This window comes from Nannobrachium achirus (genome assembly GCF_963921795.1).
Source record: "Nannobrachium achirus genome assembly, chromosome: 23".
Classification (NCBI taxonomy): Eukaryota; Metazoa; Chordata; class Actinopteri; order Myctophiformes; family Myctophidae; genus Nannobrachium; species Nannobrachium achirus.
This window is the reverse complement of record NC_137830.1, coordinates 28,444,625-28,463,841: the sequence shown is the minus strand read 5'-3', so window position 1 is coordinate 28,463,841 and position 19,217 is coordinate 28,444,625. Positions and strand designations below refer to the sequence as shown.

Here is a 19,217-nt window from a genome sequence, read left to right as displayed (position 1 = left end):
ACCTTTGCCAAAAATAGCCGATCTACAAGTTGTGAGCTTGTAGATCTGCTATTTTTGGCTAAAGTTCTCAGAATATGGACAAGGGGTTCAAGTGGATAACAAAGGAGGAAAAAAAGTTTCTATCACACAAAGATTTGGAGGACCCCCTGTAATAACTCTGAGGACCCCCTAGGGGTCCCGGGCCCCCTGTTGAAGACCCCTGCTACATGACACAAAGCTAAGTATTTCTATGACAGATAGACTGCTAGGATGTTGGTTGTACAGCAATGATGTCATGTTTCTCCTCTCATAGACCAATTAGCAGCACCAGAGCGAGCGAGCTCCCGGTCAGTCACCGTTTGCTTTACAACCAGCAGCAGTCAGTCTCCTCCTTCGCCCAATTTGGAGCGACTAAAAATACGAGAGGTGTCACAACTGCTCTACGGCTACGGGGGGCCCGGGGTGGCAATAAGGCCGATCACCGCCCCCTTCTCTAGTGTCACCCAATGGGGCTGCATCTCGTTGTCTCCGTAGGATTAGAGAATACCCATCCTGTCGTTGTATATGGTCATGGCAGGGGCATTCCTGGGAATCCAGGGGACTGACGCGCGCTCCTGGGACGCCCAGCTTTTTAAGACCCCTCTCTCTCTCCAGTTCAGTGCTTCATTTAGACACTCCAGTGTTAACAGCCCCCCAAGCAAGGCGTGCGCTACAGACCACCCGGTCTCAGTCACCACCACACCACAGACACAAGCGCTCGTCATCTCCCACAGTGTATGTTCATTATAACGCACCCCAAGGCGACGGGACCAGGAGACAAGCACAGCCTTTTCTCGCTACTTTGAGCAAGAGAAAACTATCCGGATGACTTCACAGACGCTAGGAGAGGATTAACGGGTTATTTTTTCATTCATCAGCTCACAGAGAGAGAAGAAGGGCCTGGTTTGACAACTTCACCCTCAGTCGCAAGTATTCTGTAGCGCACAACTCACGCCCTTTCAATCTTCCTTCAAGTTTGAACTTTTTTTTTCTCTCTCTCACTCTCGCTCCCAGCAGACTGCGCAGCTTGGCACTGGCCCGTACGTTTTTTCTTTCTTTTTTTTTTCTTTCCGTGAGCCCCCGCGCCCAGTGAAAAAATCCGCACAAGCTGCGGCCCCACTGGTTGTGGTATAAAAGGGCCAGCTGACAAACATGATGAGCAACAACACGTACTACGAGCAGCAGCTCCCGCCGCAGTACTACCAGAGCACCGACAACGGCGAAGAGGAGGAGGAGATGCCGGCCACGGAGAAGGACCTCGCCGAGGACGCACCCTGGAAGAAGATCCAGCAGAACACCTTCACCAGGTGGTGCAACGAGCACCTCAAGTGCCTCAACAAGCGGATCAACGACCTCCAGAAGGACCTGAGCGACGGGCTGAAGCTCATCGGGCTCCTGGAGGTGCTGAGCCAGAAGAAAATGTACAGAAAGTATCACGCCAGACCCAACTTCAGACAGATGAAACTGGAAAACGTATCGGTCGCCTTGGAGTTTCTGGAGAGGGAACACATAAAGCTGGTGTCAATAGGTAAGTTTGTGTACTATGGCATGTTAGGTATTTAACGCACCGTTTACGCACTGCATTTCGCACACTATAGCAACGAAAAAGTTATTCAGTTGCTATCTGGAGCGCTGTATAAGCAGATGGGCGAGTCCAAGTCCAACGGCAGAGATGAATGAAATGTAGCCTACACTATAAAAAATGAACGCTGGGCCGAATATAACAAGTGATAATTAAACCACAAACAAGCAATGCGCATCGAATGAATAGTATAGAGGTTTTACGCACGGATCTGACATGTCATGAGTGTTGTTCTTATAGCAGGAGAAGAAGCCCTGTGTCGGATATCCCATCTGCTGCAGGAGTTCATATAATACACACAGCATCAATCACTGGCACAACTTTGCATAATAGCCTATATCCATATTGATGTCCGTTTCTTAGAGGGGTGATGTGGTAACTGGGTGGTGACTGGATTCATCGCTGTTATTACCATGATACATAATAACGCCATTTAGAATGAATCCATCCAGGCAGCCAATACTCATTACAATAACATCAGGTTCATAATGTGCACTGAGTTAAATGGGTGGGGAGGATTTAACTATCTGAAATGAAGTTTGATAGCAATTAAATGCACTTTGTTCCGATTCACTGGAGTCTGATTTTACGTAGCCTACATAATGTAATTTGGCAGTGGTGGCTGAGTGCATTGACATGATTCATAGAATTATGCAATTTACCATAACACTGTATCTGTTGCTCTCTCAGTTGACCTCATGTTGCCTTTTATTATCCGCTTCCAGGATGTTCTTCTTGGAATCCCATCTAATTAATTTATAAGGAAACGATGGCTAGATTAAGACCACACACCATCAGACCCGTGACACAATATGACCTGGAAACTAAGCTCTGTATTACTATTAATATCAGTCAGTCAGTGATTCTGAGAAATGGTGCTTGCATGCAATTTGCTGTAATAAAGGCAGTTTGACAGATCCTTGAAAGTCTCCAGATCAAGGCCTGTCTGGAAGTTTAGTCTTGTTGCTTGATCAGAGCATGAACACAGAACATTTACTTTCTCTTCATGGTTGAGCTTTATATGCACAGTTTTGCCTAATGGACCTTCATTTAATCACACATCCAGGGGTGTCGCACCAAATTCTGGGCCCTGGGTACAAGGATTCACTGCGCCCCCCCCCCCCATGAATGTTCTTCATAGGGGGAGGGGGTCGTTTAACCCATTTAGACTTGGAACGCGTTATTTTGTGCTTTAACTATTGAAAAATAGCAGATCTACAAGCTCACAGCACGGCACTCTTTGAAAAATCGTGAAAATGTGTGCAAGTCTTTGAATATTTCAAATCCTTCTGAGGCCACGGACCCCCATCTCAAAATATTTAGAAGCAAAATTTGAGTTACAAATGTTCGCTTAAAAATACATACCTGTATACCTGTAAATTCTCCAATAATAGCCTATCCTGTATTCAATAAAAAAACGGACCTCCATTAATTTCCGGTTGCCATTGAAAAAACAATTACAATATATCGTTCCAAGCCTCTAGAGGGCAATGTTTACTATGTGAGCAGCGTCACTCCAAACTAGGCCTACTTCTGTTTGCATTAGCATGACAAAAACAACACATAATACAGATGCTAGTTTAGCTATGAATTAGCCACCATGTAGATTACACCGGTCCGGGGACCCCCAGGGACCGTCGTGGACGATCGCGGACCACCGCGATGGTCCACGGACCCCCTGATTCAATGCGTGACAAACACAACCCAGTGTGAAGGAAATCTACTCAAAAGTGAGTGATTGAAATAAGACTTTTCTCTGTCTATTTTTCTCCTCCTCCTCCTCTCTCCCTCTCTGTCTGCATTGAAGTTTTGCTTTGACATTCGAATGTGTTCTGATTAAGTCACATCTGCTTAATTTGCACTGTTCATGTGTTGTTAATGTCAGCTGTTATTTGCAGCTGTTAGGTTAAAATGACCAGTGTCCACCTGTAAGTGCACTGTGCATTTAATACAGTACTTTGTTTCAATAAATGAACCCAGTACATTTTACTGGGTTCAAACTTACACAAAATATAGATTTATTCATTCTGATCTTTTTGAAAAATAGGAATATAGGCCTTCTCTCTTATACAGGCCTCCTTCCAATAAAAGCCTGGTGACCGCTACTCTTGAGACAAATAAAAGCCCGGGTTTCTATAAGAGAATTTACGGTATTCAAAGTTTTGCACACATTTTCACGACTTATAAAAAATAGCAGATCTACAAGCGCTGCAAGCTTGTAGATCTGCTATTTTTCAATAGCTAAAGTTAATGAAACTTTAGTGTTGGCAATTATTTGGGGCCCACTTGCAATCATTCTCACATGCCTTACACTTATGTGAGCTGATTGAGCTCCATGTCCACCTCAAGGACACTTTGACACTTGGACAATTTGAAATTATGGATAGAATTAGCTGTTGCGGGAAATTCAATCCATGACCCTTCGATGTGGATCTCACTGATAATCAGGCAACCCTTCCGCTCTCACCCTTTAGCTAGTAACCCTGCTGAATATTCTGATTTGATTTATTTGGTCACATTTTGATGAGCTATCAACCATTTCTAAAGGTCTGTCTGACCAGTGAGGCGGTATTGGTTGGTACAGTCACACAAAAGATGGTGGTTATTCGGCTATTCCTCTGAGGTTCTTAGGTGGAGGTTGAGGAGGCATTTTATAACAACATTAAAATACATTGTATTTCCTAAGGATAAACACCTAAAGCAATGGTTCTCACACTACCCCCCCATATCTAAGGACACATTCCAGGACCCCCAAAGGAGACATGCCTGCCTGTCATCATCATTGCATCTCCATCTGTATACACTCCAAACCTGTGCTATATGGCACCTTTAAGATAGGTGTTAAATGGCACCAAAATAGGTCCTCTATCATTATGAGCCAAATAGCCACGTTTAGTGCTATTTAGCACCATTTTTGTTTAGTGTGACAGCAGCTGCTAGGTGTGTTTGTATTACAGTTATCCCTCTGTCATCACCGTTAAGGTGCCAAGACATGAGGATGTGTGTGTGTGTGTGTGTGTGTGTGTGTGTGTGTGTGTGTGTGTGTGTGTGTGTGTGTGTGTGTGTGTGTGTGTGTGTGTGTGTGTGTGTGTGTGTGTGTGTGTGTGTGCGCGCGCGCACACGCATGTGCGCGCACGCACGCACGCCTATGTGTGTGCATTTGTGAGTCCCTCTTCATCACTTCCTCATCACTTTTGTTTAAGTCTGTCATCAGTTTGGCCTGTCCTTCCAGACTGGGATATTTGTCCCCTTTGTGTCTCATTTTGAACACGGTAGCTGTGAAAGTGAGTGAAACATGTACAACAAAGGACCTGTATGTGTAGGAGGAAACTAAAGCGAGGGCAACTTGTTGACATTATTTCTACTAGGCATGTAGTACTTGTACTTAGTATTACTGCACTGTCAGTTATAGCTCAGCACCAAAGACAGGAGGATGTGCGTTATTTTTTCTCTAAATACTAGGCATGTAGGCCTAGTAGAAATAGAATCACCAAATATATAGGTCTGGGCAATATCATGACATGAGACATGTCAACTGGGGTTTTGGATATCGTTATATTGTTACTGTAACTAGCTGCACAAATGTTGTCTTTTCCTGGTTTTAAAGGCTGTGTTACAGTAAAGTGATGTCATTTGTTTAACTTTTTCCTTACCGAACTTACTGTTCTAGTTTAGTCTTTACTTTCTTTCTTTATAGTTACTGATGATTATTTATCAAAATCTCATTGTGTAACTAAATGTATTTAGTAAAAGCACCGATAGCAATCCTCCCTGGGGCTTGCAGTGGCTCAGGGGTAGAGAAACTGTAATTATAATAGGGGTTCCAGAAGGGTTCCCAGTTCGATCCCAGGCTCCCCCAGAATTAGTGTTGAAGAGTCCTTGAGCAAGATTCTGAACTCCTAGTTGCTCCCGGTGAGCAGGTTGGTGCCTTGCATGGTTTCCTCTGCCATCGGTGTATGTATGTTTGTGTTAATGGGTGAATGTAATGCACAAGCTCTGTAAAGCGCCTTGGATAAAGGCGCTATATAAATGCACCCTTTACCCCCAATATCGTCATCGAGGCATTTAGTGAAAAACACAGTGATTTGATTCTGACCACCGTGTACGACAGCCTTACCATTATTAGCCTACATCATAAATGTAAAGGGGGGGGGCGGGGATTACTTCTAAGGGTTGTTAGATGCATAACATGTGATGGGAGGCTAAATGGATGTTATGCTTGTGATCAATGACAGCTGGGTGTGTGTGTGTGTGTGTGTGTGTGTGTGTGTGTGTGTGTGTGTGCATTTGTTGTTTAGTAGCTAGTAACCCTGTCTGTGGTCAGCGTTGCTATGTCCGCTTATTATAAGCGACTTTGGGCTTGTTTTTTTTGTAAAGACACTTGTAAACAATGGTAGTTGTGGGTTGCATTTTTTGGGGCTTGTTTCTGAGGTGTAGTTGCTTATTAGGGCTTGCTTTCTAATTTTGTTTAAACCAGTGGTTCTCAATCATTTTATGTCAAGGACCCCTAAATAAATATGTATTTGTCCACGGACCTATCCTGGAAACCAAACAAGTCTTCCATCGGGTAACACACACACACACACACACACACACACACACACACACACACACACACACACACACACAGTTTTAGTCCTCATAGCTTAGCTTTTGTTTAGTTTAAATCAGTGAAAAAAGGTAGTTGATATAGTTTTAGTTGAGAAAATCAGCACTGGCGCACGCTGAACCAGGAAAAGCTATTGGGAGACATGGGGTGTATAAGCACATGGTGAGGCTTTGGTCGGTCTGCCAGGAGAAGGTCAGGGTAGCGTTTCCATATCCTGTCCTCTTGTTACTATCCTCAGTGGCACATGTCGCCCTGCACAGTCGGTCCTTCCCCAAGTCATGGAGTAAAGCAAGCATGCACTCACTCACAGCACACAAACTTTGACAAATCGTAGTGCCATGTTTTGACTTGCCTTGTCTGCAACTTGAGAACTCACCCGGTGCCTCGAAAACAATGGATTGACCACAATCTATACTTTGTCATGGGACGGTGTCGTTGCACGCCGAAAATAGCAGATCTGCAAGCAACCTGTCGCCATCCATGACGCTTTGTGAGCTTTGTCGGCTAGTTTGGGGATGGGGGGGTGGGGGCGCGTGACGCCGTCATACGACAGCATAACTCATGCGTTAGCTTAGCCGTGATGGTGCTCAATGATGGGTGGGGGATGGGGGTGATGGGCTCTGATTGATGGCCAGACAGCTGAGGCCCTGTGCACCCTTCACTAACAGGTGCTTAAAATAGACACAGAGCCTCCAGGGAGGGAGAGAGTGTGTGGGTGGGAGGAGGGGAGGGGAGCGTTAAGAGTACTCGGGGGAGAGAGGAATCACTGAGGGCTAAGAGGTCAGTGAACTGGCGTGGTACAGGAGTGGAGAGACATACAGAGAGAGAGAGAGAGAGGGAGAGAAAGAAAGAAAGAAAGTGAGAGGTGAAGAGGATGGAGAAAAGAGATTTGGGATGCCCAGTGCACACACATTTCTGACTTGAGAACTACTTTTAAAATGACCGCCTCAACATGATCTACCCTACCCTCCCCTCAATATTTTTGGGGGCATGTCATGTGGTCTACCTATGCAGCCTTTGTGATCTACAAGTAGATCACGATCTACCTTGCGTGTATGTATTGTACAGTATTGTACTGCTATCTGACAAAAAAAAAAAGTGTCAGTCAGTGTATACTCACAAGGAAAGAGGAACATTTGGAGAAGTAGGGTTAGGATATACTTTTACAATTTACAGTTAAGTAGCTCTTCTCCAGAGCTGCTTACTGTAGAAGTGAGAGATCAGAGAAAATGGCACGAACCCTAGTCAATAAATGATGTTGATGATGGTAAATAGAGTGTATGCATCATATGCCACTCAGCGCCACTCAAGCCATCATTTGCCACTCCAAGCGCTTTTGCCACTCAGTAGGCGTTCCCGCATAAACTTCCAGGTAGGATGATGTCACGCGCATACCCTCTATAGTCAAGTGGAGTGCATAAGTAGGCGTTAATAGTCTCGCGTAGCCAGACTGTTGCCTTCCACAATTTTCAAATGCTTCCAGTCATACAGTCTTGGACATGATCATGAGTAAAATATAAAGTGGATGTGAAGCCTCCTCCCCACTTCTGTTTCGTCTTTACAGCCACACAAATTTCTGCTTACAGAAATGGAAATAAAAAAATAAAATGTTATGATATTTTAGGAAATACCAGCTTCCTTTCAGGAGGTGTAGTTCTATACTCTCTCTATATACAGTACGGTATATAGCATTCGGGGATTGTGGAATAGTTGTCTGGCTACGCGAGACTAAGGCGTTATGGAATTTATATAGTCAACGGATATCAGTTGTGACTCATGACATGAGTCTTTGCGTATAGCAGTGTATAGCAGAGTATGTGTGTTTTTTTTGGTGTACATTCCTGTTCTTTTAAAATGGTAAACCAGGGGTCTTCAACAGGGGGTCCGGGACCCCTAGGGGGTCCTCAGAGTTACTACAGGGGGTGCTCCAAATCTTCAATCTAATCTAACCACTTGAACCCTAGCGTCCATATTCTGAGAACTTTAGCCAAAAATAGCAGATCTCTGTGAGGCATTGTGAGCTTGTAGATCCGCTATATTCAGCAAATTGTTTGGTTTGGTATAGAGGGGAAAAGGTACAAGTTAAAGTACAGAGTGAAAAGTCAAGTTTATTAAGTATTGACGTTTCAAGTGATTAAATATCTAAAAATACAAATTGACATGAATCCAAAATACACAGATGATTGTGCTGTCAAACGATGAAACTATACGGTATCTATGGGTTGTGGGGGTCCCTGCTTCATCCCTCTCTCTCTCGACTAAAGGGTCCTTAGCCTGAAAACGTTGAGGACCCCTGTGGTAAACGGTTGTTCCATAACAATGACAGTGAAGTGTGAGCGCCCTTTCTGCTCTGATCTCCCGCTACCCTCTCCCTCTCTCTCTCCTCCCGGCTCACTCTGTCTGCATCAGAGACGAGGGGAGACAGGAAGTGAGTGAGTGCTCTGATAGAGTGCCTGACTGCCTGAGCATTTTTGCAGCAGCTTAAGTATCTACTGGCTGCAGAGTGCAGACCCTACTCGGCTCAAGAGAGGGGAGTTGATGAACAGTGGTATGAGAACGTGTACTACAAATGTACAACTGGGCCCTTTGGTTACATGCGTATATACATTCTCTGAGTACACAATGTAAATTTGAACACTTAGGATATTACCGTGCTTTTACTTTACAATTTATGCCATTTAGCGGACACTCTTATCCAGAGTGACTTACAATAAGCAAAGTAATCACATAGAAAGGTAATCACATACATAGTATGCAGAGAGACAATGTATTGCCTCAAGAAAATCCCAGGTAAACCATGAAGAACCTAGCATTCGTCCAAATATTAGCCATAGCAAGTTACTACACTGTGCGCGGCAATATACTCTACGTGTGTTCCTGTGTGTGACTGTGTGTGTTAGCATCCATTTTCCTGGTTCACTAGCCAGTGTTAATGCTGCGGTTCTGTAATGGGCCTCAGCAATAACTGTGTAATGCGATCGTGAACAGAGACAAAGAAATAAAATGGAAGAGAGCGTGAGAGGGAAAGCAAAAAGCGATGGAGAGAGAAAGATTTTGAGTGAGACGCTTTGTGGGTCCTGCGCTGTGTGTGTGTGCGTGTGTGTGTGTGCGTGCGTGTGCATGATATCTGTGTCTCAGCAAAGCACAACAATGGCTCTGCAATGCTCAATTCTGTCTGAATGTACCAATATGTTGAATCCTTCCACTGAGTTTATCTTGAAAGAAACAAAAACAAGCCTGGCCCTACTATCTCTCCCTCGCTCTCTTTGCCTCTCTACCTCTCTATCTCTCTCTCTCTCTCTCCAGCAGGGTCTCTATGTCTGTCTTTCTCTCTCCCATGGTCTCTCTCCCATGGTCTCTCTCTCTCTCTCTCTCTCTCTCTCTCTCTCTCTGTGTCTCTCTGTCTCTCTCTCCCCAGTAGGGTCTCTAATTATTTCCATGTGTCAGAGGCAGTCAGCTCAGAAGAATGTTCAAGCAGCGCCAGGACCGCTTCTCTACACGCACACACACATGCGAAAGTGCATAAGTTTTACACACACACACACACACACACACACACACACACACACACACACACACACACACACACACACACACACACACACACACACACACACACACACACACACACACAGCCACAGCCACTAGGGACTGAAGTGGTCTGACCACTCAAGTGGGGAGAGGTTCTGATTGCAAAATTTGCCATGCCACTACCTCAGAACACCTCCGGCCAGCCAATATTCCTGCACAGAACTGCCCCTTTATCCTGGAAGGTCTTCAGTTTCCAGTGCATGGACTTTCCATTTCCAGCGTGCTATATTCTGAAATAAACCAAGCCATTAAAGGGAAAAAAGCATCGACAGCTTGCAGGAAATGGCACATAGTTATTGAGCCACAGTGAGATTATATCTATTGCCAACACACAAGGTGTGAAATCCCAATTTCCTCTAGTAATTATTGCTTTATGGATCACCATAAAGGCTTGAGCTTGGTGGCAACAAAAGGCATAATCTGCTATTGATTTTTGGCCATCTACCTAGCCTCCCTCTGTCCCTCTCCTGTGTTGTTTTCAAACTTGGCTCTTTAAACTCATAAAGCGCAAAAACTGCAAAGCAAGGGGAAAATACGGTAGGCCTGTCCACATGCTACAATCTCTCTAATGGCTGTCCTTGTAAAGTATTTATCGCCACAGACAGCCAGGGTCAGGTTATGGCCATGGAGACCTTCTTCACAGGACTTGACAGTACAAATGAAGTTGAAGGCTGGAGAATAGGCTATACAGCACTGTAGAGCAGTGGTTCTCAACGTTTTCAGGTCAAGACCGAAAGAGATATTAGACATTTGCCCGGGACCCAAACTAGTGAAAATAGCAGATCTACAAGCATGCAACGCGTCGCTTCGCACCGTGTTGTGAGCTAGTACCAACTGTTTGGGAAACTGTGCTGTAGAGTCTATATAAAGCGCCATTCCCACCAGGCACGATAACTATACAGACAACTATAGCTATATCTTACACCATTGTATATATATTCTCTTATAGTTGGTGTGAACTCTGCCATCTACTTGACTTGATGATTTTGAAAAGTATACTTTTACTAGTCCTTGACCGTTCGATCTAGAGATGTTACCGATCAATCGGCAATGGATCGGATCGGGCCGATCAAAGCGTGATCGGCGATAATCGGTGGTTTAGATCAAAAGGTAAATTCACCGATCCGATCCGATCGGTGCATCCGATCAAAGCCGTATTATACTTTGCTATTCTATTTTTCAGTCTGTTAATAAACATGTCTTTAATATGACTGAACTCAACCATAAGCTCTTGGAAGCCCACTTGAGGCCATTTTGGGGTATTGATTTCCACAGTGCTGAAGGAATAATTAGTTACTGCTATGATAATAAATACATAGTAATGCTGGTAAATAACTATAAGGCAAATATATAAATGAATTCATGAGTGAATGAATGAATTAAAGTTAAAACATTAACATTTAGAAAATATAAATAATATATAAATAATAACTTGATCGGATCGGTGATTGATCGGTATCGGGTGATCAAACTTTTGTGATCGGTGCTCGGTGATCGGTTCCAAAAAACCTGATCGGACCATCCCTAGTTCGATCATATGTGCTCCGAATTATGTGCAGTTTGGGTTATGGGGTGTGCACAGTATATGAGGGATTGAATGTCTCAGAAGTAAGGTCGGAGAACCCAAACGTATCAGTGATGTCAGTCATCTCCAAATTTGGACAGACAGACATTCGGTAGTTTATTAGTACGATAGTTATAGCTATAGTTATAGTTATAGTTCTCAGTGTGAAGATCTGTAAATATAACTGAGATTGGCTGATTGTAGGTGTTTTATTTCCTGTTTATTCCGCTGAGTCATGTTGTCTGTTGAGTCACAGAGTCATGTCTAACGTTGACACTGATGATGAGAATCTTCAATGATAGTACTCCTAAACTGTGTTTCGCTGTACAACAGCGCACACGCTCACATCGCGCAATATCGCCATCACGACAGAGAGTGCATGTGAGCACACACTGCACACCTGCAGAATAAGAGTAGCTCAAAATGCGCTAAATTGTGTGGCTTCAGGGCAAGCGGGAGGGTTGCCAGATTTCCAATACTCCCCCTTCCCCAGCTACTGACAGATGGGATGACTTCATGGTTCCTGGAGGAAACGGGGTAGCAGGGAAAGTTCACCAGGGCCCCGGGAGCACATGCTGCATGTCGGCCATCAAGGGGATGACGCACTGCTTTCTACCGACAGATGAGACTGGGAGAGAAAACTGAAGGATGAATGTCTTGTGCCTAAAGCAGGGGTCTTCAATGTGTTTTAAGGCCAAGGACCCCTTGGCTGAGAGAGAGCAGGGACCCCCATTATATATTGTATAAAATATATATCTTTAAGTTTTCACACATTTCATAGGCAGCTTCATAGACTTGTCTGACAGCACTATATCACCAGTCTATGCTGAATTCATGTTAATGTGGATTTTCAGACATTTAACCTCTTAAACCCTCAATACTTAGTAAACTTGACCTTTCACTCTGTACTTGGTCTGCTCCTTTTTCCCTCTACACCAAACCTCTTTGCCGAAAACTTCCGATCTACAAGCACGCTGCGAGGCGTTGTGTGCTTTTAGATCTGCTATTTTTGGCTAAAGTTCTCCTCAGAATAGGGATGCTGAGTTGAAGTGGTTAATGTAAGAATCACACAAATATTTGGCAGACCCTCTGTAGTAAGTCTGGGGACCCCCTGCTGAAGACCCCTGGCCTAGAGTTTGATGCTCCCATTTACCGCCTGTACCTCGACGCTACTGTCTCACTTTACATTTCCCCCCTGTCTGACTTCATAAACGAACTATATTAAGGCCAGTGGACTGAGCGCGGGTACATGTTGTTAAAGATAGACAGAGGGGCTTTAAGGAAACAGGGAATAAGGCAGAGGTGATGATTAGAATGTCGGACTTACAGTAAAAGCAATAAACAAAAGAGGCCTGCGCCACAGGGTAGTGGTCCAGGCACCTAGGGCCTGACAGCGTGTTGCGGGTTCGAGTCCCGTTTCCGACAACCTTTGCTGTGTATCACCTGTTAACCTACTGTATACCTATCAATAAAGGCAGAATCAGGCAAAACAGTGAGATTGCTGCTTCACCGTGTTTTTTATATGCCATTGTAGGCATTTGTATGCCATTGTAGTAACATAATATCCTTCCTTTTGGTGCCCTCACCCCTCTGGTTGAAAAGCTTTGAACTAACAACTGGCAGCTAGTTCTGCCGGGGGGGGGGGGGGCTGAGAGGTGAGGGGTCAAGGGCCAGGTTCACGGTAGCTCGGCGGTAAGTGTAACCAAAGATGAGTTTAGGTGGGCCTGGAGACGAATGTCTGGAGGATTGCGTGTGTGTGTGTGGGTGTGTGACGGTAAACATGGAGTCACTTCCACGCGGAGTGTGTAAGCGGAGCTGAGGTGTGACATCAGCGGCCGAGAGGAGATACTGAGAGTGACCCTCTTAGCGGAAGGGAAAGCATTTTGTCCATCTCTCAACTTCTGTTTTTGTCCTGACTTTTTTTCCCGCCTCATAGCTCATTGCTTTTGTTAATGATTTAGTGCAGAGGTCTTCAACAGGGGTCCGGGACCCCTAGGGGGTCCTCAGAGATACTACAGGGGGTCCTCCAAACCTTTTACTCCTTTTGCTTTTCTCCTTCCTTATATTAACCACTTGAACCACTTGAAGCCCATATTCTGAGAACTTTAGCCAAAAATAGCAGATCTACAAGCTCACAACGCCTCGTGCTGCGAGGCGTTGTGAGCTTGTAGATCGGCTATTTTTGGCAAAGAGCTTTGGTGTAGAGGGGAAAAAGAGCAGACTAAGTACAGAGTGAAAGGTCAAGTTTATTAAGTATTGACGGTTCAAGTGGTTAAATATCTGAAAACACAAATTGACATGAATCCAAAATACACTGATGATTGTGATGTCAAACGATGAAACTATATGGAATCTATGAACAGGTTGTGGGGGGCCCTGCTTCATCTCTCTCTCAACTAAGGGGTCCTTGGCCTGAAAACGTTGAAGACCCCTGATTTAGTGGAAGCAAAGATGAGACCACCTAGACTAAAGTTGGCAATCCACCTGTAATGTCCTCAACAGCACTGGCTGTAGCCCAGAATTCGAAGGCACATCACAGTGAATTATGAGGTTAATATCAGACACAGCTGCTGTTGTCAATCTCTGGTTAATGCCATTAACAGCTTGTCAGTCTGAGAGAAAAGATAACTTCAACAGAGACATTTCCTATGATTTGGGGAGTGTTTATTTGCTGGTCCCCCAGGGGAGGGAAAACATATTTTCTGAATTCACCGAAGCAGATGGCTCAGATGAGCGCTCTGTAATCACTTTAAGCCTGGCGTTGATATTTTGGGCATGTGAACATTTTTTTTTTTTTTTTATAATCAAATTTTTTATTGAGTTTACACAAAAATGGGTAACAGAAAAGTATTAATATATAAAATATACAAACTGCAATAAAACAAATTAAAGACATCAAACGAAAACAAGAACAAAAAAGAAAAATACAAACAAAAACAAAAATACGGGCGGGCGAACAGCACAATACAATATTCATACAGTTATCCAATGTGAACATTTTCTGACAGTGTCTTCCTCAGGGACAATTCGACAAGTGTGTAGAGATCCCAGACGGCAGCTCTACACATTCAACTTCGGCCGCCCTAATATATTGGCTCCAAGGTTGATCAAAAGGGGACTCTGATCTGTTCAGTCTAGTCCCTTTTTTATTTCGACTCGCAGACCAACAGTAAGAAAGCTGACCATAGTGGAAACACAGATGGGAAAGCTCCAGCGAGATCCGGTCCAAAGCCAGGCAGGGCCCCATGTGGAACCAGGAATCTCTGGTTCTTCTTGTGCTTATGACATTACTCATAAATACTCATTGTCCTGGGGCTGTCTGTCTGCATTCATTGCTGTCCCACCATCCCTTTACATGATGACAGGACACTGCAGTATATTGGTTGTTGTCAAATGACTTCTCGTTGGTAATGTCATATACTAACATTATTCCAATGGCTCCTCTGTAGTAAGCTCTTGTAATAGTTCGGAACCTCTCTTGCCCTGCTGTGTCCCATATCTGTAGCTTGATCTTCCCATCTAATTCTACTGTTTTGATCTTGAAGTCAATATCTATCATGGAGATAAATGTTGAGTTGAAGGCATCTTCTGAGAATCTGAATAGTACACAGGTCTTTGTGTTACCTTGTAACTAAAAGAGACTACAACTCCTTTGAGAGAGTTGTAAGAGATCAACTCAAGGGTTTTATTTACAAAGGTTCAGCAAAACCTGGCACACAGATAATAACCTAAGGTTCTCCAGAAACAGGGAAGGTCAAAACACAGGCTAAACATACAAACAAATAAACATACTCAACATGCCATAAAACAATGAACAGAACTGAAGACACAGGGGAGTTTAAGGAGACAAAGTCGGGGACTACTGGACACAGGTGATTCAACTGACAATCAACACAGAGATTGGCTAACACACCAACAGGGAAAACTATATACAGGTGAACACATTGCGTAATTACTAATTAACACAGGTAGGTGAGACAAGACAGTCAACAGGTAGACCTACCAGGGCAGACAAAGTAAGATACAAACAACACAGAGGTAAGAAGCGACTAACAGAAATAGAAAACACTACAGAACAAACAGAACACAGAGCTACCGAAAATAAAGAGAAACTAAACAATCAGGAAAACATGACTAAAAACCAAAAAAAGGAACGGAACGGGCTGTGACAGGGGGTCCATGGCCGGATTGTACATCAAACTGGGGGTTGAGAACAACTGGTCTGACTTAACCTGGCTGGGACTTCACTTCCATTGAAGCTTCCCTAAAACAGCTGGCTTTGACTTGTGGGGAAGTAAAGGTGGGGGCAGGGGGTGTGTGTGTGTGTGTGTGTGTCAATACTGGGATCTGCTGCACCTCCTGTCAGTTGCTGTCACAACGTGAGCTGGTGCAGTTTACGCTCCTGCTGGGAGCAGCTTTATAGGGTCTGGAGGGCAGTGAATGAACGAAGCGCCACCTCACGCACTAAAAAGCATGACATGCTTACACCTTTAATGTCACGTTTAGATCGCATGCACGCACGCATGCACATACTGAGCAGGCTTGTTGGTTGCCATATGTTTACTTCACCTTCCTGCATGGGTAAATGGGGTTACATTTGAATATCTGTTATGGACCTTCCTCCACATATAATTTGCCATTGATGAGTGGTTACTCACCAGTGTCTGGCAATTCTCTCTCTCTCTCTCTCTCTCTCTCTCTCTCTCTCTCTCTCTCTCTCTCTCTCTCTCATTTTGTTTGTCCCAATGGATGTGTGTGTGTGTGTGTGTGTGTGTGTGTGTGTGTGTGTGTGTGTGTGTGTGTGTGTGTGTGTGCGTGCGTGCGTGCGTGCGTGCGTGCGTGCGTGCGTGCGTGCGTGCGTGCGTGCGTGCGTGCGTGCGTGCGTGCGTGCGTGCGTGCGTGCGTGCGTGCGTGCGTGCGTGCGTGTGCGTGTTTCCCCCTTGGAACAGTCAGTCTGCTGACTGTCACACTGTCAGCCTCGCTAATTCTTATCTTCCTCTTAGCGTTACTGTGCTGCGCGGCCGGGCTCTCACGTGCACATCTGCATATTGCCAATTTTGTCATAAAAACTAGACTGAAATGTTAGGGAGGGACTAGTAGTGGAGAACTGATCCAGTAGAACTAAAAGACAAGTAATTTTATGTTTGATTGCGGCGCGTGAAAATAGCAGATCTACAAGCTCACAACGCGCTGTAGTGCGACACGTTATGAGCTTGTAGACTGGCTATTTTCAGAGTGCAACCAAGTGTAAAATCAGCCATTACGATGCCATCAAGGCCCACCAAAATACAAAATTCATCGACAAAAACAACTGTAGATTTCGTCGACTAAAATCTTACGAAATGTAACCTAAAACTAAAACATTTCAGATGACTAAAATATGACTCAAATGTCAAATTTCATTCAACATTTGCTGTCAAAATCAATTCTCCTATAGCTAGCAGAATAGTTTTCTGAACGAATTGTTGGTGGGGTGCTGTAGAGCCCCTCTGTGCCAGTCACACCACATGGTGTGGCGGTGGGGTTGGGTGAGGGGCGGGCGACAATGCTGCCAGTGTGTGTGGGAGTCAAGAGAAGGAGGAGCGTCTGTGTCAAGAGTGCACAGCACAAGTGATGCATGCGTGTGTGTGTGTGTGTGTGTGTGTGTGTGTGTGTGTGTGTGTGTGTGTGTGTGTGTGTGTGTGTGTGTGTGTGTGTGTGTGTGTGTGTGTGTATCCGTTCTCGAGGGTTTGTTGATTCTCACCAGTTGTTGGCTGCGGATGCCTGGGAGCAACTGGGGCCAGCAGCTGACACTGCAGGGGGAGGGGAGGGGTCCTCCAGGGCCACAGCAAAACACCCATGTCACCATCTACACACACACACACACACACACACACACACACACACACACACACACACACACACACACACACACACACACACACACACACACCCCGCCGGACACACTCATACACACTTACCCAAGCAGACCCGTGAAAATGTGCTTGTATACACATCTGCATGCATGCGCACTGTATTATGCTTACTCACACACATGCACACACGCACATATTACTGCAATCTAATCCCATCTCATTTCTAAGCCCATTGTGTCCAGCTGGGAGACAGTTCAGTCTCACTGTCCAACAGATCTCTGGCCTCAATGACTCCAGTACATCAATACAACTCCACGACCAGTAGAAAAGAAGCGGGCTTGTCTTTCTTCTTTTCCTCCTTCTCTCTCTCTCTCTCATTACCATGGCTCTTTCCACAGTTGTCTCAGATACAGTGCACCTCTCTCAAGCTCAGAGCTTGTTCAGCTCCCAAAAGAAGACACAACGCACTGCAACATCACTCTATCCTGTTCTGTGGGACGATATTTCTCAGCTACCGTTTTGCAGCGTTTAGTGTGACGCTGGCATCAGACAAAAACAGATGCTTTACATGAATGCGAAATGAATGGGATAAGAGCCGCGAGGAAACAGGGGATTTCCCAGTCGCAAAGCTGCAATCCAGAACTTATTTTAATGAAAACATCATTTCAACCAATCTGTTTGGTATGCGAATACAATATAATAAGCACATATCTGTAGTGCTTGGAAGTGGTCTCCGTCTCCCTGCACTTCCACTGAGAAATGTAGATGCTGGTATCAGGTATGATACCTATACAGGCTATTGTCTGAAGCTCATCTCAATCTCTCCTGACCAAGTGGGGGCTCCCTCTTGCCTATAGCTAGTGGTAGATGTCTCAGAATACTGCGTAGGACATACAAACCTACAGATTGCAGCTTTAGATTCTACCTGCCGTGACGCCAATCCACGAGTGCCTGTGGAATCATTTGATAATATTTGGAATTTACCTGTATCATATCAGTTATAACGTTTAATTCTTTTAACGTAGCAGCCAGTGCGGCCTTGCTGGCCGCTACGCGCGGGTTATCCCAGTTTTTAACTTCAGTTATGAACTAGCCACTTCAATATGGCTTTTACGTAAACTTTTTTCAGCCGAAGAGTGCCTTGGTTTCTTGGTCCCTATATAATAGTCCCTATATAATAATAATAATAATACTGGATTGCATTTTTACAGCGCTTTTCTAAGTACTCAAAGCGCTTATATAGTTCCATTTGTACACAAATGAACCCTGTTTTTGGCTAACCCAATGTGTGTGCAACATGGCCCATGTTTACATCAAAGAACTGCACTTCAAACACGCTGGTTAGTTTTGTTTCAGTTCTGTTTACGGTGCACATGAGCGCTGGGTTTTATTGTGCGCGTGTAGCGTAGCCTCAAAGTCTGCGTCGGACTCGTTGCTGTGTATTGTAATGTGGCGGTCTTCAGTCTTTTAACTGGTCACAGGTGTTTCATGGGCATGTGCGTTGATGTGTGTGTGTGTGTGTGTGTGTGTGTGTGTGTGTGTGTGTGTGTGTGTGTGTGTGTGTGTGTGTGTGTGTGTGTGTGTTCCCCCCATGTCTTTAAATAGCCAATGGGTCTTGGTGAAGCCCTCAGGGCAGATAAATTACATTTCCAACATTTTTCCAGCTGCCGTAACAGCCTCACCGCCATATTGTGTGTATCTGGGGAATGCAGCAGGTCGTCAGCTGGCCTGTGTGTGTGTGTGTGTGTGTGTGTGTGTGTGTGTGTGTGTGTGTGTGTGCGCTTGTATACCTGCTTGTCTACGTATGTGTGACAGCATGTGTTCCTTGTTGTTCTATAGGGGTGGGCAATATAATCGATATCGCAATACATGTACATCGCGATAGTTTATTTGCCAATACTGTATCGATACTTCAGGCCGTAGTATCGCAATATTTTGAGGAAAATAAAATATCTTCCCATGCATAGGAACCATAAATAACCAGGCAGGTGCTCATTT

At 44.6% G+C, this 19,217-nt stretch overlaps 1 protein-coding gene across 1 annotated transcript in view; it reads left to right on the top strand.

Moving 5' to 3' along the window:
- Window positions 1-1,170: 1,170 nt before the first annotated feature.
- Window positions 1,171-19,217, top strand: part of flncb (filamin C, gamma b (actin binding protein 280)) — a gene marked incomplete at its 5' end in the record, with an annotated part of 81,964 nt that continues 63,917 nt past the window's right edge. Inside the window, one exon of the mRNA XM_080754302.1 lies at window positions 1,171-1,546. Coding sequence (XP_080610428.1) covers window positions 1,171-1,546 — 376 coding nt within the window. The remainder of the gene's footprint in view (window positions 1,547-19,217) is intronic.